This window comes from Lepeophtheirus salmonis, chromosome 1, assembly GCF_016086655.4.
Source record: "Lepeophtheirus salmonis chromosome 1, UVic_Lsal_1.4, whole genome shotgun sequence".
Lineage (NCBI taxonomy): Eukaryota > Metazoa > Arthropoda > Copepoda > Siphonostomatoida > Caligidae > Lepeophtheirus > Lepeophtheirus salmonis.
The window spans coordinates 1,199,387-1,217,797 of record NC_052131.2 but is presented as its reverse complement, the minus strand read 5'-3'; the positions used below and the strand labels follow the sequence as shown (position 1 = coordinate 1,217,797).

Genomic DNA, 18,411 nt, shown 5'->3' with positions numbered 1-18,411 from the left:
TCTAATTAATCGCCCATCACGATTAGAAACGATTGAAAAGATATGAAAGTAAGACAAAAAAATATTATTTTATTCAAGATAAGTGATAAATTAAGATCTTCATTTTACATGTTTTTTGCATGCGTATTAATCTGCATACGCTTATTATACGTAATATTTTACTGTTATACTAATAGTTTTTTTATTGGAAAAAATATATCCTATATATTGGCAAAATTATGTATTTCCTTTAATTAAAAAAGAGTTATGGAGATTACAAACACAAAGTAAGCTGTTACTAATGTAGGTATGTGATATATTTCCTCATTTTATTATTTACATAACACATCATATGCCTAAGCATATATATATTAAAGATGTTCGTCCCATTTTATATTATTCCAAAGACAAGCTATTTCGTTCACTTGTATTAAATGAACTACGGAACTTGTTATTTCAATATTACCAACTAAACCTCGTGAATTATTTATGTACATCAAAGTCTTACCAATGAGCCCTACTAGTATATGAAGTAGACCCAGACTCAATCACTTAACCTCATGTTCGAGGAAGTGTAGTTTTTATGCTTAAAAATCAAATGGCAAAACCTAATTAACTTTATACAATATAACTCTCTTTTTATTTAATCAGCATCAGAAAATTTTATATGAAGTCATGTGCTACAATTAAGATCTCTGCCACAAAGACAACATATTTGAAATGGAATAAAAAAGTTTTTGATTTAAAAAAACTTGCATAGATTAAGGGTTTCAACCTGGGATTGCACCAGATATTACATTTAACATTTTTTTACAAGTCAATTAAAAAAAATGAATTTAGATCGGGCATTTTATCCGTTAAAGTTAGGAATGATCTCATTAGCAATAGTTGTACAATATGTATAATGTAAATCTTAAATACATAATTAAAAAGAGAGAGGATCAAATAGATGATGGAATGATTATTAATAATATTAATATTATAGTAGACAATATTGTTAGAGGGATATTTTCATTTATTCACTTGAGTATTAGTAATTAATTTTAATTTATATACTAATAACATAATTATTATGTATCTTGGGCTGATTCTAAATATTTTATTATCTTATGTATACAGGGTAGCCCAGCAAAACGTGAATTCGAGAGAGGGATTTAGAAATATATCATAAAATTTTATATTGTCAATAATAGGGAAAAAAATAATGTTAACAAAATATGTAACAAGGTTATTGCAAAACTTTTTTCACTCAATATGGTCACACAGCCTTTACAAGTCACTTGAAATCCATGCAGGAGTTGATGACAAATTCATTTGAAAGGGTGTCCCATGTACCCACTATGGAAGACTTCAATGAGTCCACATTTAAATGTGAGGTCCTGTTAGTTTTTTCTCCAAAGTACCCCATATAGAAAAGTCCAGTGGCTTCAAATCTGGTATGGAAGGGGGTCATTAAAAAATAAAGGAGGTTTCTTCTTTCCATCAGAGGCCACAACGCCGAAGACCATTGTTTGAGCCCGATATTTGGGGTGGTAAACCCCTTGGACCTCTTCCTTTGTTTCCGCAAGCCAGTGGTTGTTTATTTATATTTTTATAAGATAATTTTTCGGAACATTAAAAATAGAATGATTTCATTAAGTATTATTACGGAGTGGTCTATTAAAATCTGAACACTTTCAATTTTAAACTAAAATTATTAATTAACAATAGAAGTTCAATAAAACTAATAGCGTAAATAGATGTGTGCCTGAGCTCTCTTAATCTTGAATTTATTCGACACTAACAGAAATGATAGCTTCCAGGCTGTGGTGGAAGGCCTACCACCCAATGCAGATGTAGTCATCTGTCATGGCGTCCCGATCCTGGCTGACAGTGGCTTTTAGGGCCACGGTGTTTGGATGAAGGGTTATGCAGGCCTTTCCCTCGACATGCACCCAAAAGGTATAGTTAAGGTGTTAGGCATCAGGGATGTAGGGGGGAGATCAAAGTATCAAAAAAGAGTTTAAAAATACTCAAAAGAGTCCTATAACGGAGGAGATGGGTTTTATTTTTAAATTTATAGTGTCAAAAGTGGCCTTTCCATCCCCACAAGGGTATTTACACCCACTTTTCCAGACTGCTCTCTGGACAATCTGGTGTGAAACGCCGAGATCTCTTACATACCCCCATGGACTTGAGGGGATTGGCCAAGGCTGGCCTCTTTGATGGAGCCCTTCTTCCTTTCCAACGTTTTGTACTTGCTGATGGCGTTGACGGTGGTTATAGAGACGCTTAACTGGTTGGAGTGCGCGAATGGAAATTTGACAATCACGTTTAAGTGTCATTTTCTTTACTAGTACGTATGCTAGTGAGCTCAAGATTGTTTTGTTTTGTAGCTAAATGTTTATGCGTTAATACATCCAAATATAAATTAATTTCAATCTCTCCACCTACATTAATTATTGAATTAGTAAGTGTTCATATTTTAATGGACAACTAGGGAACACGGAAGATTTTATAAAGTGTTTCAAAAATGGTTGGTGGGATTTATTTGTAAAATAATAGCAATCCAAACACTACTTAATAAAAAAGATACGAAACATCCTCTAACAAAAATTATTTCCAAGATTTACTTCGTAAAATTTAATTGACTCAAACATTTCATTGAGTATTCTATACAAAATTATAAGTGTTTTATAAAAAAACATTATTTTTATTGAAAAAATAATGTTAGAACTAAGCTTATCGGAAACTTCATATTTAATTTTGGAATGTGAAACTGGTACATTAGCTACATTGCAGTGTGAATGTGAAAAGTAATTATAAATTACTTTTCACTTTCATCACAGACAGAATGAATTTTTCCACTGCACTACTAATTATGCTCTTATTATATAGAGAAACCTTAATGAATCATACTCAGTGATGAAATTAAAATGGCACGAATACAATACTGTCTAATATAATATTAATACTATAAATCAATTAATCATCATTCAATCTTCTTTCTTTCTTAAATCTGTCTTAAAGTTTTACGTTATATATATTTTACATCCTTTGCCAAAAAGTTAGTTCCTAACTTTAACGGAAAAATCTTCGATCTAAAAGTTATTTTTGTTAATTTTTTTGTAATTCACTTGCACAAAATTTCAATGTAATATAGGCACAACTTCTAGGTTGAAACATGTACTCTACCCACGTTTTTTTAATCAAAACTTTTTTTTTTTTTATTGTTCAAAATGTTGTCTTCCATTGAAAAGATCTTAATTATAGCACATGACTTCACTACACTCAATATGCGATATTTGTATAGACAGTTTTCCTTGATTTATACATATTCCATAACAAAATTGGACCCAAATTATCAACTATTTATTAATTTCAGGGACTTCCGCATGATTTTATTGTAGGGGACGTTTTTTGTTTTTTTGAAGAGACAAAAAACTTTTTGCAGGAGACTAAATAGCGATAAAAATTTGGGAGGGGACGCCCCTAAATTCATATGTGGATTGTAACTAGGAGATTGTGCAATTGGTTAAAAAACTGTAGTTGTTCTCCTAAGAGACTTTATAGAAACTCATTAGAAATTGTAATTGATTAGAAACTCACTAGGGGAAAGTACAACAAATCTCAATATTTTATGAGGTTTAGTGATTCCATGTAATACGAAATCGACTCAAGTTGAATCGAACCGAGTCGACACAACACAAATATACATAAGTTGAACTTGTTATTATAAGTGCATATATTAATTTTATGTTTGATTTTTATAAAGTTGATGGAGGATGGTCCACATGGCAAAATTGGGGAGAATGTAATAGGGCATGTGGCGAGGGAGGAAAAAGACCCAAGCGTAGGTATTGTATTCATCCCTTTCCAGAAAATGGAGGGAAAGATTGTAGTGGAAATGGAGTTGAATATGGCCCATGTGAAGTACTAAAGCCCTGTCCAGGTAATATAAACGACACGTATAAAGATGAAATATGATATGTCTGATAAATCAATTAATTTGAATCTTAATTGGACTGCATCTAATATGTATCCAATCTACAAGAGTAGCTTAATTACATTTATATTATTCGATATTATTCAACTCTCAGTGCACTGCCTTTATTCGGAATGGGGTGTTTGGTCCCCCTGCTCAGTCTCGTGTGGAAATGGACCCGGAGTAGGAACAGTTGAGAGAAATCGTCACATATATCAAGAAGCAAAATATGGTGGGATCAAATGTGGTGGAATCAAAAGGGAAATCAAGAATTGTATTCATTGTAATTACACAAAAAATATTCAAATGGAGGATATCCAAAATTGCATTCCTTATTGTCCAAGTAGGATTATTATTATTTTATATCGTGAATTGTATTTATACGTGGATAGTACCTAATAGTCGTTTGTCTTCAACTTTTCAATCCAGTTGCAAAGAGGAAAAAAAAAGATCCTTCATTTTAGTATTTATCGTTTATTTTTTAGTCGATTGTGTATGGGAAGAATGGGGTCAAATCACTGGAAAATGTGTCATATGTTGGGGAAATCAGGCAGGACAATTCCCTAAAGCTGTTGCCAAATTACGTTCCCGAAAAAAAATACGATTCGTGCATATTCCTCCAGGTAATGGCGGAAAGGAATGCATTCTCTCTGACGGACAAAATCGACAAAAAGATCAATTTTATGAGGAAGCTGTTCTTCCTTGTAAAGTGAGCGAGGAAATTGAGAGACCACAAAAGAATGAACACTTTGACACTTATAAGTGTAAATCCACTATGGTGCAAGGTAAACCCTTTTTTGAATCTTGGACCATGTGGAGTGGATGTACAGCTGTTTGTGGAAGAGATGGAATTCAAAAAAGAACTCGTGTCTGCGTTGGAGGCTCCTCAAAGGAATGTGAATCTTATACTAAATTCAAATCAGAAGAGACGATGCCTTGTCCCTCAGTCTGTGCTCCTCGTAAGTAACCCAAGAGAAATTTATAGACTAAATGATAATTATAAGTAGCTATTTGCTCTAGCTGAATGGACGATGTGGGAAAATTGGAGCAAATGTGAAGTTACTTGTGGAATTGGTCAAGTTGCAAGAAGGCGAACGTGTATGGCGGATAATAGAGATAAAAAGTTCCGCAAAGAAGCCATTACTTGTATTGGTATACAGAGAGAACAAAAAAAATGCGATATGGGAGCATGTGGATCAAAGCATGATATTGATTATGAAGGAGAAGATTCTACTGGGATTTCCGGCCAATGGCCCTCTGACTATAAATTAGTAGAAGCTAATCATGAAACAGTGAATCTTAATTCAACAAAGCAAGATGAGGACTCATTACTCGTTCAGAACCTAGAGCAGCAACAACCATATGATACAAAACAACACCAAACAAACAATCGGATCGTAAAATCTGAGCCAGATGTAGTCATTAAAGATTCAACAAATTCCATTCCACCTCATCTAAACCTCAGACCAAAAGATACAATGAAACCTATTGAGTCCTTTAGAGGTCTTTCGAGTAATGGAAATAAGTCCATTGGAGTAGGAGAGAGGGCGGAGGATTTTTCTTATGATGCATATGAATCAGGTGAGACAAGTAGGAATACATTTGACTCCAAAACAGATGAATATTCATCCTGGGTTCAGGAATAAATATGTACATCCATAGTATGTGATGATTCCTTAGCATTAATTCATTGTCATCAATATCCACAAATGTTCATATAATTTACCATTAATAAAACCAAATCATATTTATGAGTTTTTCTTTGAAAATCTTATTTAAGGATATCCTTATTTTATTGACCATCAAGATTTCTCAGATACTGCATTCTCTTTGATTGTATCTACTATTAATGATGGCCTATTCTTTTAAAGGTGTAAAGTCCAAACGAAGATATCGTCAAATATATTCAAAGCTGAGTGAATTAAATGATTTTATAAATGAAATGACTCAGTCATCCGGATCTATTTTAAACAATGATAACCAATGGAAATTTCCCAAGAAAATCAAAGAATGATATTTTGAGGAATTAGATGTAGAGAGGTCTTTATGTCCCAGCTCATATAAATCTAGATTATAGTTAAAATCAATAAAATTCGAATTAAAGAAATAACGACAGTTTTTTATGGAAAGTGTTAATCATATTTAATCACAAAGCAAATCAAGGACGATAAATAAACAAATATGAACCTTCTGAGAGTTGTGTGGGCCGGTTTTAGTCTAAGTGGAGCCTGTGACCCTTTTCTTTGTTCGTTTTTTCTTTTTATAATAAAAATGTTGGCCAGTAATTTTTAGTAAGATTTATGGAGTGAGGTTTAAAGAAGGTTTTATTACATTTTATGACTGATCTTTCCTTTCAAGGACCAGGCCTTTTTATGGCATTTTCATATGAATGATTCAATACTTCATTTAATATATTTTTTAGAAAATACTTTCCTTTCTATTTTTGTAATGACCTTTTTTAATAAAAGGTCACTTTTTCATTAAAAAAAAGAAATTCAATCCTTTTTCAATAAAAAAATATTTTTGGTATGTGTCTTTAAATTATTTTCTGTGTAGGGCCCCCAAGAAACGACCTAAGTATTGTAGCTGGACCCCAGGAGGAATATATATAGTTTTGGTGGTAGATTTTCTGGCTATTGTATACTATTAGATATATTATAAATTATCTAACTAATATTATCCTGTGTTGCTAGAGTGAAGATGTCATTTTTCCTCGCTGCATAAAGTGATTTAAATTAGTGGAATTAGAGGCTGTTTCTAACTTTGAAATGGTCTCTACTTATCAGTGAAATAGCAAGTTGTTATTTGAGTGCTCTTATATAGTGTTAAGTGCTTTAGATTGGACATTAATAAGGATGATTGTATATCATCCGATAGGACTATATAGGGAAAGATCCTCTTCTTCTTCATGATTGTTAAGCGTTCTCACTCCCTAAAGGTGTAATTTATCACACCACACCGTATCAGGAGAAAAGATAAAGAACAGGCCTTTTATTTTTCTCAAGAAGAATAAATGTACTCCCCCTGATAAAACCCTTGACGGACAAGTAGAAGAAGGGAAAAGTGAGTCTGAAGGAAGTTCAGAAAATAAAAGTAATTCAGTAAATAAACAAAATAAAAGAAAAGAAGAGTTTGATACTTCAGCCTCTTACTCCAGCAAAATAAAATGAATCGTCGTAATAATGTCATCATCACTGATCCAATATGGAATAAAATATACCTGGACTGAAAATGCAAGGAGAATAAAAGCATCAAAGGATTCGTTCCTAAAATTAAACATAACAAAAATATATTTGATGCACTATCCATTGACGATTGTAAAAGTGGAGCAGGGTTCATTGTTATAACATTCAAGAATCCCCTGAACGTTATCCGGAAACCATGGGAAAAGAAAAATGATTGGATGAAGAAAATTGGAGAAATGTAAAGAGTCACTGATTAAGGTGTAAGAAAATTGGTGGAGTAGTCGTGAAAGAAGTTTTGAAATCTTTGTTTTAAAAAACTAGGACTTGAATAACTTGCTCCAATAATTTTTAAGAATTTGTCAGACGAATACTATAATAAACAGATTATCCTTGAAGTTTTCTTATGTTCCCAAGATATGGAGTGAATCAAAAGTTTTCTTTATACCAAAACCAAATAAAGATTATTATTCAAATCCGAAATCATTTCGGCCCATAACATTGGCAAATACAACAGCTAAAGAAATGGAGAGACTCCTTTATTGGCATATGGAATCCTTATAACTAAAGGTTCCAATGACCAATCAGGAGAAGGAGCATTTGACAACCTCCCATTCGACATAATTGAAAAACATTTGGAACAAAATGGTATTGACTTGTCCACATTTTAATGCTACAAACATTTTTTTAAAGAGCAGGGATTTTTTTTTGTGCAACAGAGAATAAAGATGAATTTCACTCCTACCAAGGGCTGTCCTCATGGAGGGATTTTTCCCCCATTTGTATGGAATTGTAGAATTCAGCATTTAATCAGGCCTGAGCCTGGTAAATTGCTTACAATTGGAATGTCTGAAGACATAGTCATTATTATCACAGGGATATACATACGGTCTATGGCTGATATAATCCAAAAGACGGGTAAATGAAATGACACATTAAAACTCTTAAATTGACCTAAAATTTAGAGAGTCAAAAACAAAAGGAATGGTATCCACCCGAGGCCGCAAAGGGATATACCCAAACATTAAAATCAATGAGAGACCAATAGAATGGGTAGAGCAATAGAAATATCTTGGATTTATTATAGACTTCAGACTTAGATGGGCAGCCCATGGTGAATATATTTTATAAAAAGCCAAAATAAGTTTTATTTGCAGTCAGGAATTTGATTGGACAAAAGTGGGGCTTACGGCCTTACTATATTCCATGGATTTGGAATGCCTGCCTGGAGCCTATTATTTGTTATGGAGCTGGGATATGGGCTCGAGAATTGACAGGCTTGCATGTCTTTGGATGTGTCGAAGAGTGAAGTCTACTCCTACAAAAGCCATGGAAGTTATGTTCGAAATGGAACCACTATATTTAAGCATAAAAAAGAATACACTTAGGGCCAGGCTAAAAACGATGGATGATGTTCCAATATCGTGGATGACCCACTCCATATCTAAAGGAGCGGTAGAAACCCCCCAAAAAGAATTAAGAATATGCCTCAGGAAATTTAGATTTCCAATAAAAAATAAATTTCATTAAGCTTCTCCGGTTGTATTGATAACAAATGATGGACTCTTGGACTGCATTGCCTAAATGTTTTTACAGATAGATCGAAGATTTCCGACAAAGTTGGTTATGGATGGTGCATTTCCATAGAAGACGAATGTTTATTCGACGGATACGAAAATCTGAGCTGGTTTAATACTTTTTTTCAGGCTGAGTTGGAAGGTATTTATCAAGTAATATGTGCCCTAAATGATATGGATGAATACTTCAAATCCCCTGTCATTTTTCACATTGACAGTATGGCAGATATCGAATGTTTAAAAAGGAAAAAAGGATCCTTCGCAGAACAACAACGATGTATTTTAGAAGGCATTGGAATTTCAAAACGACACATAAGTATAAAATGGGTAATGGATCATGACGTCAACACTGGTAACGAACTTGTGGATGCACTAGCTAAAATGGGGTGCCAAATGACTTATCAATCGCATATAGAAGTTCCACAGACAACGTTGGTGGTAGAAACTAAAAAATTTGTAACCTCTAAATTGGAACAAGAATGGTAGATTGATACAAGTTGCCGTCAAAACGAAACGGTTCTTTTCATGTACTAATCATGGATGGAAATTGCAATACTAATAACATAATAATACTAAGTGCATACTAATAACTTAGTTGATAAAGACTATGTAAAGAAGGATCAGGGTTTCCTATCCATTTCCTGACAGAATGCAACGCCCTTGCCAGGGAAAGAAGAAGCCAGTGGGGAAATTGTGAGGGCTCGTTTGAGTAAAAGGGATATACAAAGTTTCATCAAAATTATATCGGGCACTAAACACTTTTAAGAAGTTTTTTCAAGACGATGCCTGCTTGTTACCTCCACCATAATAACTGTTTGTTTGTTTTTGTTTTTTTATAATCAAATATAATTTACCTTCATTTTTCTTTACTTTATTATATTTTGTTTTTATGGATGGTCGACATTTTTATTGTATTTCTGTTTTATTAATGTGCCTTTATTGTTGTGTACAAGATGATTAAAATGTTTAACTGAAATATATCCCACCTAAATGGTATACGCATCACGAGTTGCTGTATTAAATTGCAGTTTCCGTGATCCATGGAGGGTGCCGTGTGTTTATGCTCCTTGGGAAATTAGAATGGAAAAAAAAAACTTGTCTAACTAGATATTTGCTAAAATAGTGGAATACAGCTATGAGTTATATCAGAATACACATTATATTATTTGTTAATTTAAATTAACAAGTTTTATTATTACTTAAAAAAAAGTCTACGAAATCCAGAATTGATCATACTAAAGAGTGATTCTCACATTTCTGCACTAGCAAATAAATGAAGCTGTCCTTCAAACAACATGGGATGATATTTGAGGTTGGCAGAGCATGGACAATGACATCAAGTCTTTTTGAAGTTTCTATGAGAATATTCTTAAAAATTATTACTGAATATATGTTCCTTGTTTGTTAATAATTTATTTCTTTTTCATATCTACATATACAATATAAAGTTTTGATTACTGGTCCATAAACTTAAAAGTTCAAAAGACTGACGTAACATTACATGTACGAATACTTGTTTTTGTGCATGAAAGAATTGATTGCATCTCAATAGTTGTATTTGAAATAAAACTTTTTTATACGACGTTAATGGAATTCGGTCTCTTATATGAAGGCTTGGATCCGTTAACACCATTTTCGTTCATCTGTTCTTTTCTAGAAAATATCCGTTCAGGCGTTCATTAGTTTCGTTTTTCTTTCTTTTTTAAAAGAAACTACCGCCCTATGAGCAATTTATGTACTAATTTATTTGACTAACCAAATAACTTTTGAATGTCATTTTCACCTTTTTTTAGTCGTATTCCATTGCCAGAATTCATATGGTGTATTTGTGGCAGTGGTGCAGTTATGAGGGCGGTCCCAGAAGTACCCGCCCCAACAAAACATTCAATTGAAACTTCAGCACAAAGCTTTTTCAAGTCTAAATTTTTAGAATAATATGTAATGTACCTATTAATGTCTTTTCTCCTAAAATATTTATTACTTATTATAATTAGTCAAATAATCCGCTTAATTATAGTTAATTTTGGAACATACAGAAGCAATCTTTCATTGCTTAAGTATTATATATTGCTTAAGAAACTCAAAGTTAAAATTTAAAAAATGAATCAAAATCAATTTTTAGATACGGCAAAATCTTTTAGAGATTTATTCTTTAGTTTTAAGTGTGATATAAAACAATTTAAAAAAATATTAACTTCCAAATAATATCCTTCATTTTTCTTGACTTTTGATATAATAAAATATATTATATTTGAACTATAATTAAGAAAACATAATAATTTATAAGTTTTTCAAATGTTCCAATGTTTTGTATCAATCGATTTTAACTTTTATTTTCATTTATTTAGTTGTTGTTGTTGTTGTTTTTCTTAAAAATATGCCTCTGAATCGAAATTATACTCTAAAGACGTAATTTTAAAAAAAAATAGTGTATACAGACCAAACATATGTCGATTGAATGTTTTATTTGGTAATTATTATATTTTACAACTTTAATAAGAAAAAAGAATGTGGACTTCAGGTTGGGGAAAAAAAGTGATATTTTAGATTATTTATGGGTGCATGTCAATTTTTTTTTTTTTAAAGGTCATTTGAAATTTATTCCCTTAAAATATACATAAAAAGCCCTACATTTTATATTTGAATTGTTATATTTGAAAAAAAAAGATTCTAAATTTATTTTCTAAAACATAAATCAAAATTAAATAAATAAAAGAAAAGGGACTCGCTCACAGTAAACCCGGTCCTGGCCCGGAGAAAAGTTGATTTAAAGAAAAATAAAAGAAAAGTGAACAAATGAACGTCTTAATGGCCCCTGTTCAAAGATTTTTTCCCCATTCAAGAGCTTAAAAAATGAACTGAAAGTATGGACGGTGTTCATATTTTTCTCAATCTCGAAGCCTTTTTTTTTTTTTTTTAATACAAAATCATTTTACTTAGACACAAAATAAATAAATATAATTTAGCTGAATAACAATATAATTCACTGTTTTATTTCAACATGTTCAGTATAAAAAAAGGTTAAATAATATTTTGAGATACACAAAAGGATATTAAATTTATTTTTTGTTTAAAAGGCCTAAGGATTAGTTTATTGTAGATATTTAATGGTGAGACATGAGGCAAGTAAAAGAACAATACATGAATAGCTACTTGAAGCTCCACTTTGAATAAGAGATGGATAATCAAAGTCATTTGGAAGGGTTTTTGGATTTCTAGGCTGTTTAGTCATGTCTTTCTTTATTTCTTCTTCTGGTTCTTTCTCTTCTTCTGGTTTTTTCTCTTCTTCCTCTTCATTTGATTCTTGTGGAGTATTTTTATTAATTAATTCATCATCTTTCTCAAGAGGGATTTTGGCAGAACAAACGATTTTAAAGGTGGCATCTTCGTCCTTGTCAAGATTATACCCAGTTTTTATTTCATTGGGACAATACGTTTCAGAGTGTGTTGTAATGGAAAAATGTTGAGACCTGGGTCCGTCAGAGTTAATCATCCATCCATCCATTGGTAATCCTAAAAACAAGACAAATTTACTTAAGAAGCTCTTGAATGAACTTTAATTATTATCTTACCGGTTTTTCTATAGAATAAGAAGCTTTCAATGTCACGATACTGCTTGTAATACATGGGATAGCCATTGTGCTTTCCTTTCATGACATATTCACCCAAATGAGCACCTTGAACCTTTGAAATTATTGAAGAACTTGACACCTTTACTTTGGGACAGCAATCCACTTTTACTTTTTCAGAATGACAAGCAATGTTGAAAGTTGTATCCAGAGTAATATCTCTATCATATGCTCCATTAATCCCTTCTGGACAAACTGGAGCAGAGTTACGGGTGACAATGTTAAAGGAGTTTCCATCCAGGATTCCAATTGTCCAGCCATTTGTGCCGTGTTCGTATTGGCCTAATATGAAGTATTATAGATTAAGGTGAAAATAGTGATGAAATACAGGAATTGTATTTGAATAAAAACAAAGATTTGATAAAATGACATTAAAATACAAGTTAGACCACACATTTGCTTTGTAAAGACCATAGAATCTAATCTAGGAAAAAGGGGTATTATCATACATATCTATGGTTGTATGAATGTGCATTATATATGTACCTATATTTCAAATCATGATTAAAATTTAATAGTCTTTAGCTCAGGCTATTGAACTTTCTTTTTCTAGATACAAAGCCCTCATTTCTCCTTGGCAAATAAATATACTCGTACATATATAGGTAGTGGTGTCCAGACTCGGTCTAGCACCGAATTTTTTTTCCGGTTCGGTCTTACATTAGCTTTTCTAGACAGATTTGAACCGATTGTTTTGGTCTCACTTTTCAACAGCCAATCTTTCTGCCACTGTATCAATGAAGTCTTATCTAAGTAATTTCCCTTATATTTTTATTGATATTGTAGATTTTTTTTCTGTCCCCTTGAGTCCTTTAGTTGTACGTATGTATCTTGAAACCACAAAACCTGTAGCAAATCATGTATTGACAGGATTTCATTCAATGTATATATTGTATATAGTCAAAAACACACACCTCCACAATTTATAAATTATTATATAATACTATAACGTAAACGTTTTTAGACATAAGCTAACTTGATTTGTTTAGAGTGGGAGGCAGGGGTATGTGGGGGACATAACTAATCAGAGATACTTTGAAGCAAAATACTACTAAAAATGGTATTGACGAGTATATATGAGTATATTGTGTACAAATTGTCACTACTATAAGTAGATTGTACAAGTTTAATTACGTCATCAGTCATTTTAATTAACAACTACTATTTGAGGTTATCATGTAAAATGTACAACAGATTACTTGTCGATTAATAGAAGTGGGGCTGGGACTCCAGACTTGGAACTCATTTGGTCTCACAATCAAAGACTTGAGTAGATATATATATGTAACTTACCATTAACTCTATAGTATAAATAATAGGGTTCGCCATTGACCAATTTTTTATAGATTAAATTTTTCCTTTGGTCAACTCCATCCAAGACGTATTTCCCAAGAAGAGAGCCTTGAGTGTCTGCGAGGATTCCTTTTGAAGCAACAAATAGATTTGAACAACAATTTACTCCATTGTCCTCTTCTTTTTCATCTTTTTCATGATCATCATGCCCTAAAATTAGATAAGAATTATTTTAAAACTGTAAAGTTGTCTAGCGGTGACATATTAAGGGGACCTCCAATGGTAATTAGAGATCTATCTTACGAAAAAGTATTAAGGAAATATTTTGTGTCTTTTAAGAGGAAAAAATTACAATAAGAGTTGTCAACGTGGCTCAAAGATAATGGGATATAAATGTCACAATATCATTTCTGGAGTTGTAACCTCAACAGGGCGTCCACAACGGTCAGCAACACTTCTGCTCAAATGGGCACTCTGAAAATTTTGAAAACAAATATAAACTGCTCTAATTGAAGATGCATAGTCCCCATAACGTTCATCAAGCTTATTTTTAGTCTCTTCATACAGTAATGTTTCATCAACACACGAAAGTCTTTTTCGTACATTTTTTGAAAATCAATCCACTTCCGCCATTCAAACGAATGCCAAAGAGAAAGATATATACCGATCTGGGGGAAAGTTGGAAGGGTGTTCTTCCAAGAGATGCTACTAACCAAACATAGCTCGTAGCGCCATCTCTCGGACTTTGCACGGTTTTTCAAATGACCCACGTAAATGTTACTGTGAATCTAGGTGCATATATATTCTAGTTGACATTAAGTTGATCTCCAATATTAGTTACGAAATACTATTAAGGAAATATTTTTTGTGTTTTATGATAAAAAATTCACAATAGCTAGTTGTCAACGTGAGCCTAAAATGTTTCGTAACAGGATGCATGTAAATACCAGAATTTTTTTTGCAGGATGAAAAAAATATTACACCAAAATAGGGCTAAAATTTTTTTTTAAAAGATTTATTTTCTTTAAAAAAAAAACATTCCGGCAACTTATCCAGCAGAGCAAATAATTTACTATTTGATTTTTTTCTAAAAATTCAAAATTTGTGAATAGCTTTAGTTTTTTAGAAATTTTTTTCATAATTATTTTATTTTTTCCACAAAAAAAAAATTTGCTGTGAATTTTTGACTTATTTTTTTCTAACATCTTTAATTTTTATTATTTTTTTCTAACATTTTAATTTTTATTATTTTTTTCTAACATCTTTAATTTTTATTATTTTTTTCTAAAAAAATAATTTCTTTTGAATTTTATTTTTGAAATTTTCTTTCCAAGAAATTGAAATTTTGTGAATAGCTATGGATTTTTTGAACTTTTTTTCTGAAACATTTTATTTTTTAAATTTTTGTCAATATCTTTGGATATTTGACTTATCTTTTCCCCCCAAAAAAATTAATTCTTGCTAATTTTTTATCATAAAAAAATAATTTCTTATGAATAGATATGGATTTTTGAAAATAAATTTCCGAAACATTTTATTTTTGAAATTTTTTGTGAATAGCTGTATAGGATTTTTGATTTATTTTTTTTTCCAAAAAAAAATTAATTTTTATAATTATTTTCCAAAACAAATAATTTCTTGTAAATAGATATGGATTTTTGAAAAAATTTTATATTTGATTGTTTTTTTTTTCAGAAACCAAATATATATATATTTATAATTCTGCGGACCCCCCTGTTTTTGTTTATTAATATTTGTTGTTTTTACAATGAGCTGAGTCATCTAAGTGCCTCATTTACTTAAACTTAAAAAACGTTTCATAAAAGAACGTACATAAATAAAGGACCCTTTTTTTCTTAATAAATTATGGGCACAAGAATTTTTATCATTAACTTGGGAAAGGGGAGGGGGGAGTTAAAACAATATATATATATATATATTAATGGACTATTAAATATATTTATCCACTAAATTACGTATTTATTAATATATGTGGAGAATCGTCAATAAGAACTAATTGCATTTGAATAAACAAAAAGAAATTAGCAAAATAATAGATATGTATAAATTTACAAAAGGTTAAAAAACTTTCTAAGTACAAAAGCTAGAATATTCTCTTTTCTACATACAACAATATGTTTGGGGGTGAGTGACGAAGTAATAAAACAGGGACTTCTGGAGGGGCTGTAGCCAATCAACCACCCCCATCCCCCCCTCCAAAAAAAATCATCTTGATTTTTACACGAAAATTTAATATCTAAAATATACTTTTATTTTTCAAATTTTTTACAAAAAAAAAAAATTATTTGAATAATTTTTGAAATTTATCTCCTAAATATGTAATATTTGATTTTTTTTATTTGACATAAAAAATATAATTTTTGAAATTTGTTTCCAAAAATGTTTATTTTCAGTGAACAGATGGGGATTTTAGAAAAAAAAAATTCTAAATTTTTTTTTATTTTTTGCAAATAGTTGTGGATTTTTGAATTTTTTCCCAAAAAAGGTTTTTTTGAGAATATTTGCGGATTTTTGAGTTTTTTTCTCCAAAAAAAAAAATTGAATTTTTTGAGAATAGCTATGGATGTTTGATTTTTTTTTAATAGTTATGGAAGTTTAAAAAAAAAAAAAAAAAATTAATATTGAAATTTTCTTTTCAAAAAGTTAGCATTTGAAAGTTAATATTTTAATTTTTTCCAAAAATAAAGCCCCGGACACCCCAAAAAAATATATATTTTTATTAGTCCTGTAGACGGCCATAGAAAATATTGAAATACTTGCAGTACACAAATAATAGATTTCGATTAACTCACCTCTAACGACATAAAAGGTCGTGGATAAAAGGAGCAGCCCCAGGAACTCCTTTGACAACAACATGATTCAAACAAATTCAGCAAAATGTCACTTTCTATGAACAACGCACTTTTTGAAGTGAAGTTAAACTTAAGTTGTATTTATATTTTTTATTCTCAAAATGCTACAATTTTTTATGTGAGCGTGTGAGAAGAGATATTGTTATTAGCATTTGATACACTCACTCACACATAGGTAGATACATTGAGATACGCAGAATATTGGGCGGTACTTACAGGATGAGAATGATTAATGAGTAAACTCATTCTATTTTTGAATCAAATGATGCTAATAAATTTGTAAAAATGTTCTCTAATTAGAAATCATTTGACAACAAAGAACACAAAGAAATTTTTTTTTTAATCAAAAAATTATTTTTTTTTGTTTCAAAAATTTCAAAAATGCAAAGTTGTACATAATTTTTTTCATTTTTTCACAAAAAAATTTTTTTTTTGGAAAAATATTTAAATTATCCAGACCTGTTTACAAAATATGAGATTTTAAATATTTAATTTATTGGAAAGGGAATTTCAAATATCCATAGTTTTTCTCAAAAAAAAATTCAATTATTCCAACTATATACATAAAATTAAATTTTTTGAATTTTTTTTTTTTTAAATCCAGTTATTCTTCCAAAAATGAATATTTTTTAAACAAATTTCAATTATTCACAGCTGTTTACAAAATATTATATTTTGGAAAAAAATTTCAAAAATTAAATTTAGAAATTTTGTTTCTTTTGGGGAAAAAAGTTCAATATCCATAGTTCATCTCATAGAAATAAATTTTTGAAAAATATTTCACGTATCCATAATAATTTACATAATGTTAATTTGTTTGGAAAAAAATTCAAAAATCTTTAACTATTCTCATAAAAATTAAATTTTTTGGAAAAAAAAATTCAAAAATCTACAGCTGTTCACAAAAATTTAAATTTTCTAGTAAAAATTAACTGAATTTGGGGGGAGCTACATCCCCTCCAGTCCACTCCTTGCGGACACCCCTGGATTGATATTGTATTGTTTTGTTCTTGTTTAAAAAAATGGTGAGCCAATGGGTGTTAGCTTGGTTTGAATGCATAGGTGTATTAAGTATTACTTATTATAACGGGTTTCAACCATATAAGTGTGTAAATTGTATTACGTTCTTGTTTAAAGGATGAATCACCTTTTATTACTATTTTAAAAGAGATTGTATTTGGCACGGCGTTATTTTTATTGTATCACGCAACTTTTGCTCCAAAAAGAAACATAAAATGACCAAAATCCTTTGGAGGTAAGCAAAATAAGTCAGTCATACCAACTCTTAAGTAATCCCAGACTATCATTCTCATATTATTTCTCCACGATTTTTAAAATGAATTGTTTATATTCATAATATTAAAATCCTACATAGTATTTTATTGGATGCTGTATTATAATATTGCTAAGTAAGGGATCAACAAAAAATTGTAATCCTGTTCTTTCGGAAATAGAGCAAAAGTAAAGTATGACTTATTAAAAAAATATTATGAAATAGCCGTGATATATAGGTAAGGATGTTTTCGAACGAAGGTTTAAAAAAAGTTATTTGAAATAAAGGTGTTGACGTTATTAGTAGGGAAATATTCATTGATTATGTCTTAATTGTTGTGAATTTTGGCTCATACTAAGCAGACCTACTCCATATTCGAATAGTTTATTATTATCTGCAGGGATGTAGTTAAAATATATGGATATATACCCCTCACTGTGTCATCAATAACAAACTTAACATACATTAAACAGCAACATCAGACAAGAAACTTTAAAATATTCAGACATTAAGAAAGACTACGGGTTTGAGACTTACGGACAAACATTTTTTATTTCAAATAATTATTTTTTCTGATAAAATTAATTAGATTCCAAACGTGAAATTTTTAGAAACAAATGCCAAAATTCATAGCCATTCAC

The 18,411-nt window shown here is 30.6% G+C and overlaps 2 protein-coding genes across 2 annotated transcripts in view; one reads left to right on the top strand and one right to left on the bottom strand.

Annotated features, from left to right (window-relative positions):
- The window catches only part of LOC121113610 (uncharacterized), a 29,689-nt gene extending 23,995 nt beyond the window's left edge, over positions 1 to 5,694 (top strand). Inside the window, exons 9-12 of the mRNA XM_040707443.2 lie at positions 3,734 to 3,910; positions 4,059 to 4,286; positions 4,429 to 4,902; positions 4,964 to 5,694. Coding sequence (XP_040563377.1) covers positions 3,734 to 3,910; positions 4,059 to 4,286; positions 4,429 to 4,902; positions 4,964 to 5,589 — 1,505 coding nt within the window. The 3' untranslated portion in view covers positions 5,590 to 5,694. The remainder of the gene's footprint in view (positions 1 to 3,733; positions 3,911 to 4,058; positions 4,287 to 4,428; positions 4,903 to 4,963) is intronic.
- Positions 5,695 to 11,663: 5,969 nt separating this feature from the next.
- LOC121113602 (uncharacterized) lies at positions 11,664 to 17,488 on the bottom strand. Its single transcript, XM_040707432.2, has 4 exons — positions 16,438 to 17,488; positions 13,625 to 13,834; positions 12,275 to 12,613; positions 11,664 to 12,215 (listed from the first exon to the last, which is right to left on the bottom strand). The coding sequence occupies exons 1-4, from the start codon at positions 16,499 to 16,501 to the stop codon at positions 11,794 to 11,796; spliced, it is 1,035 nt and encodes a 344-aa protein (XP_040563366.1). The 5' UTR covers positions 16,502 to 17,488; the 3' UTR covers positions 11,664 to 11,793.
- Positions 17,489 to 18,411: the final 923 nt, after the last annotated feature.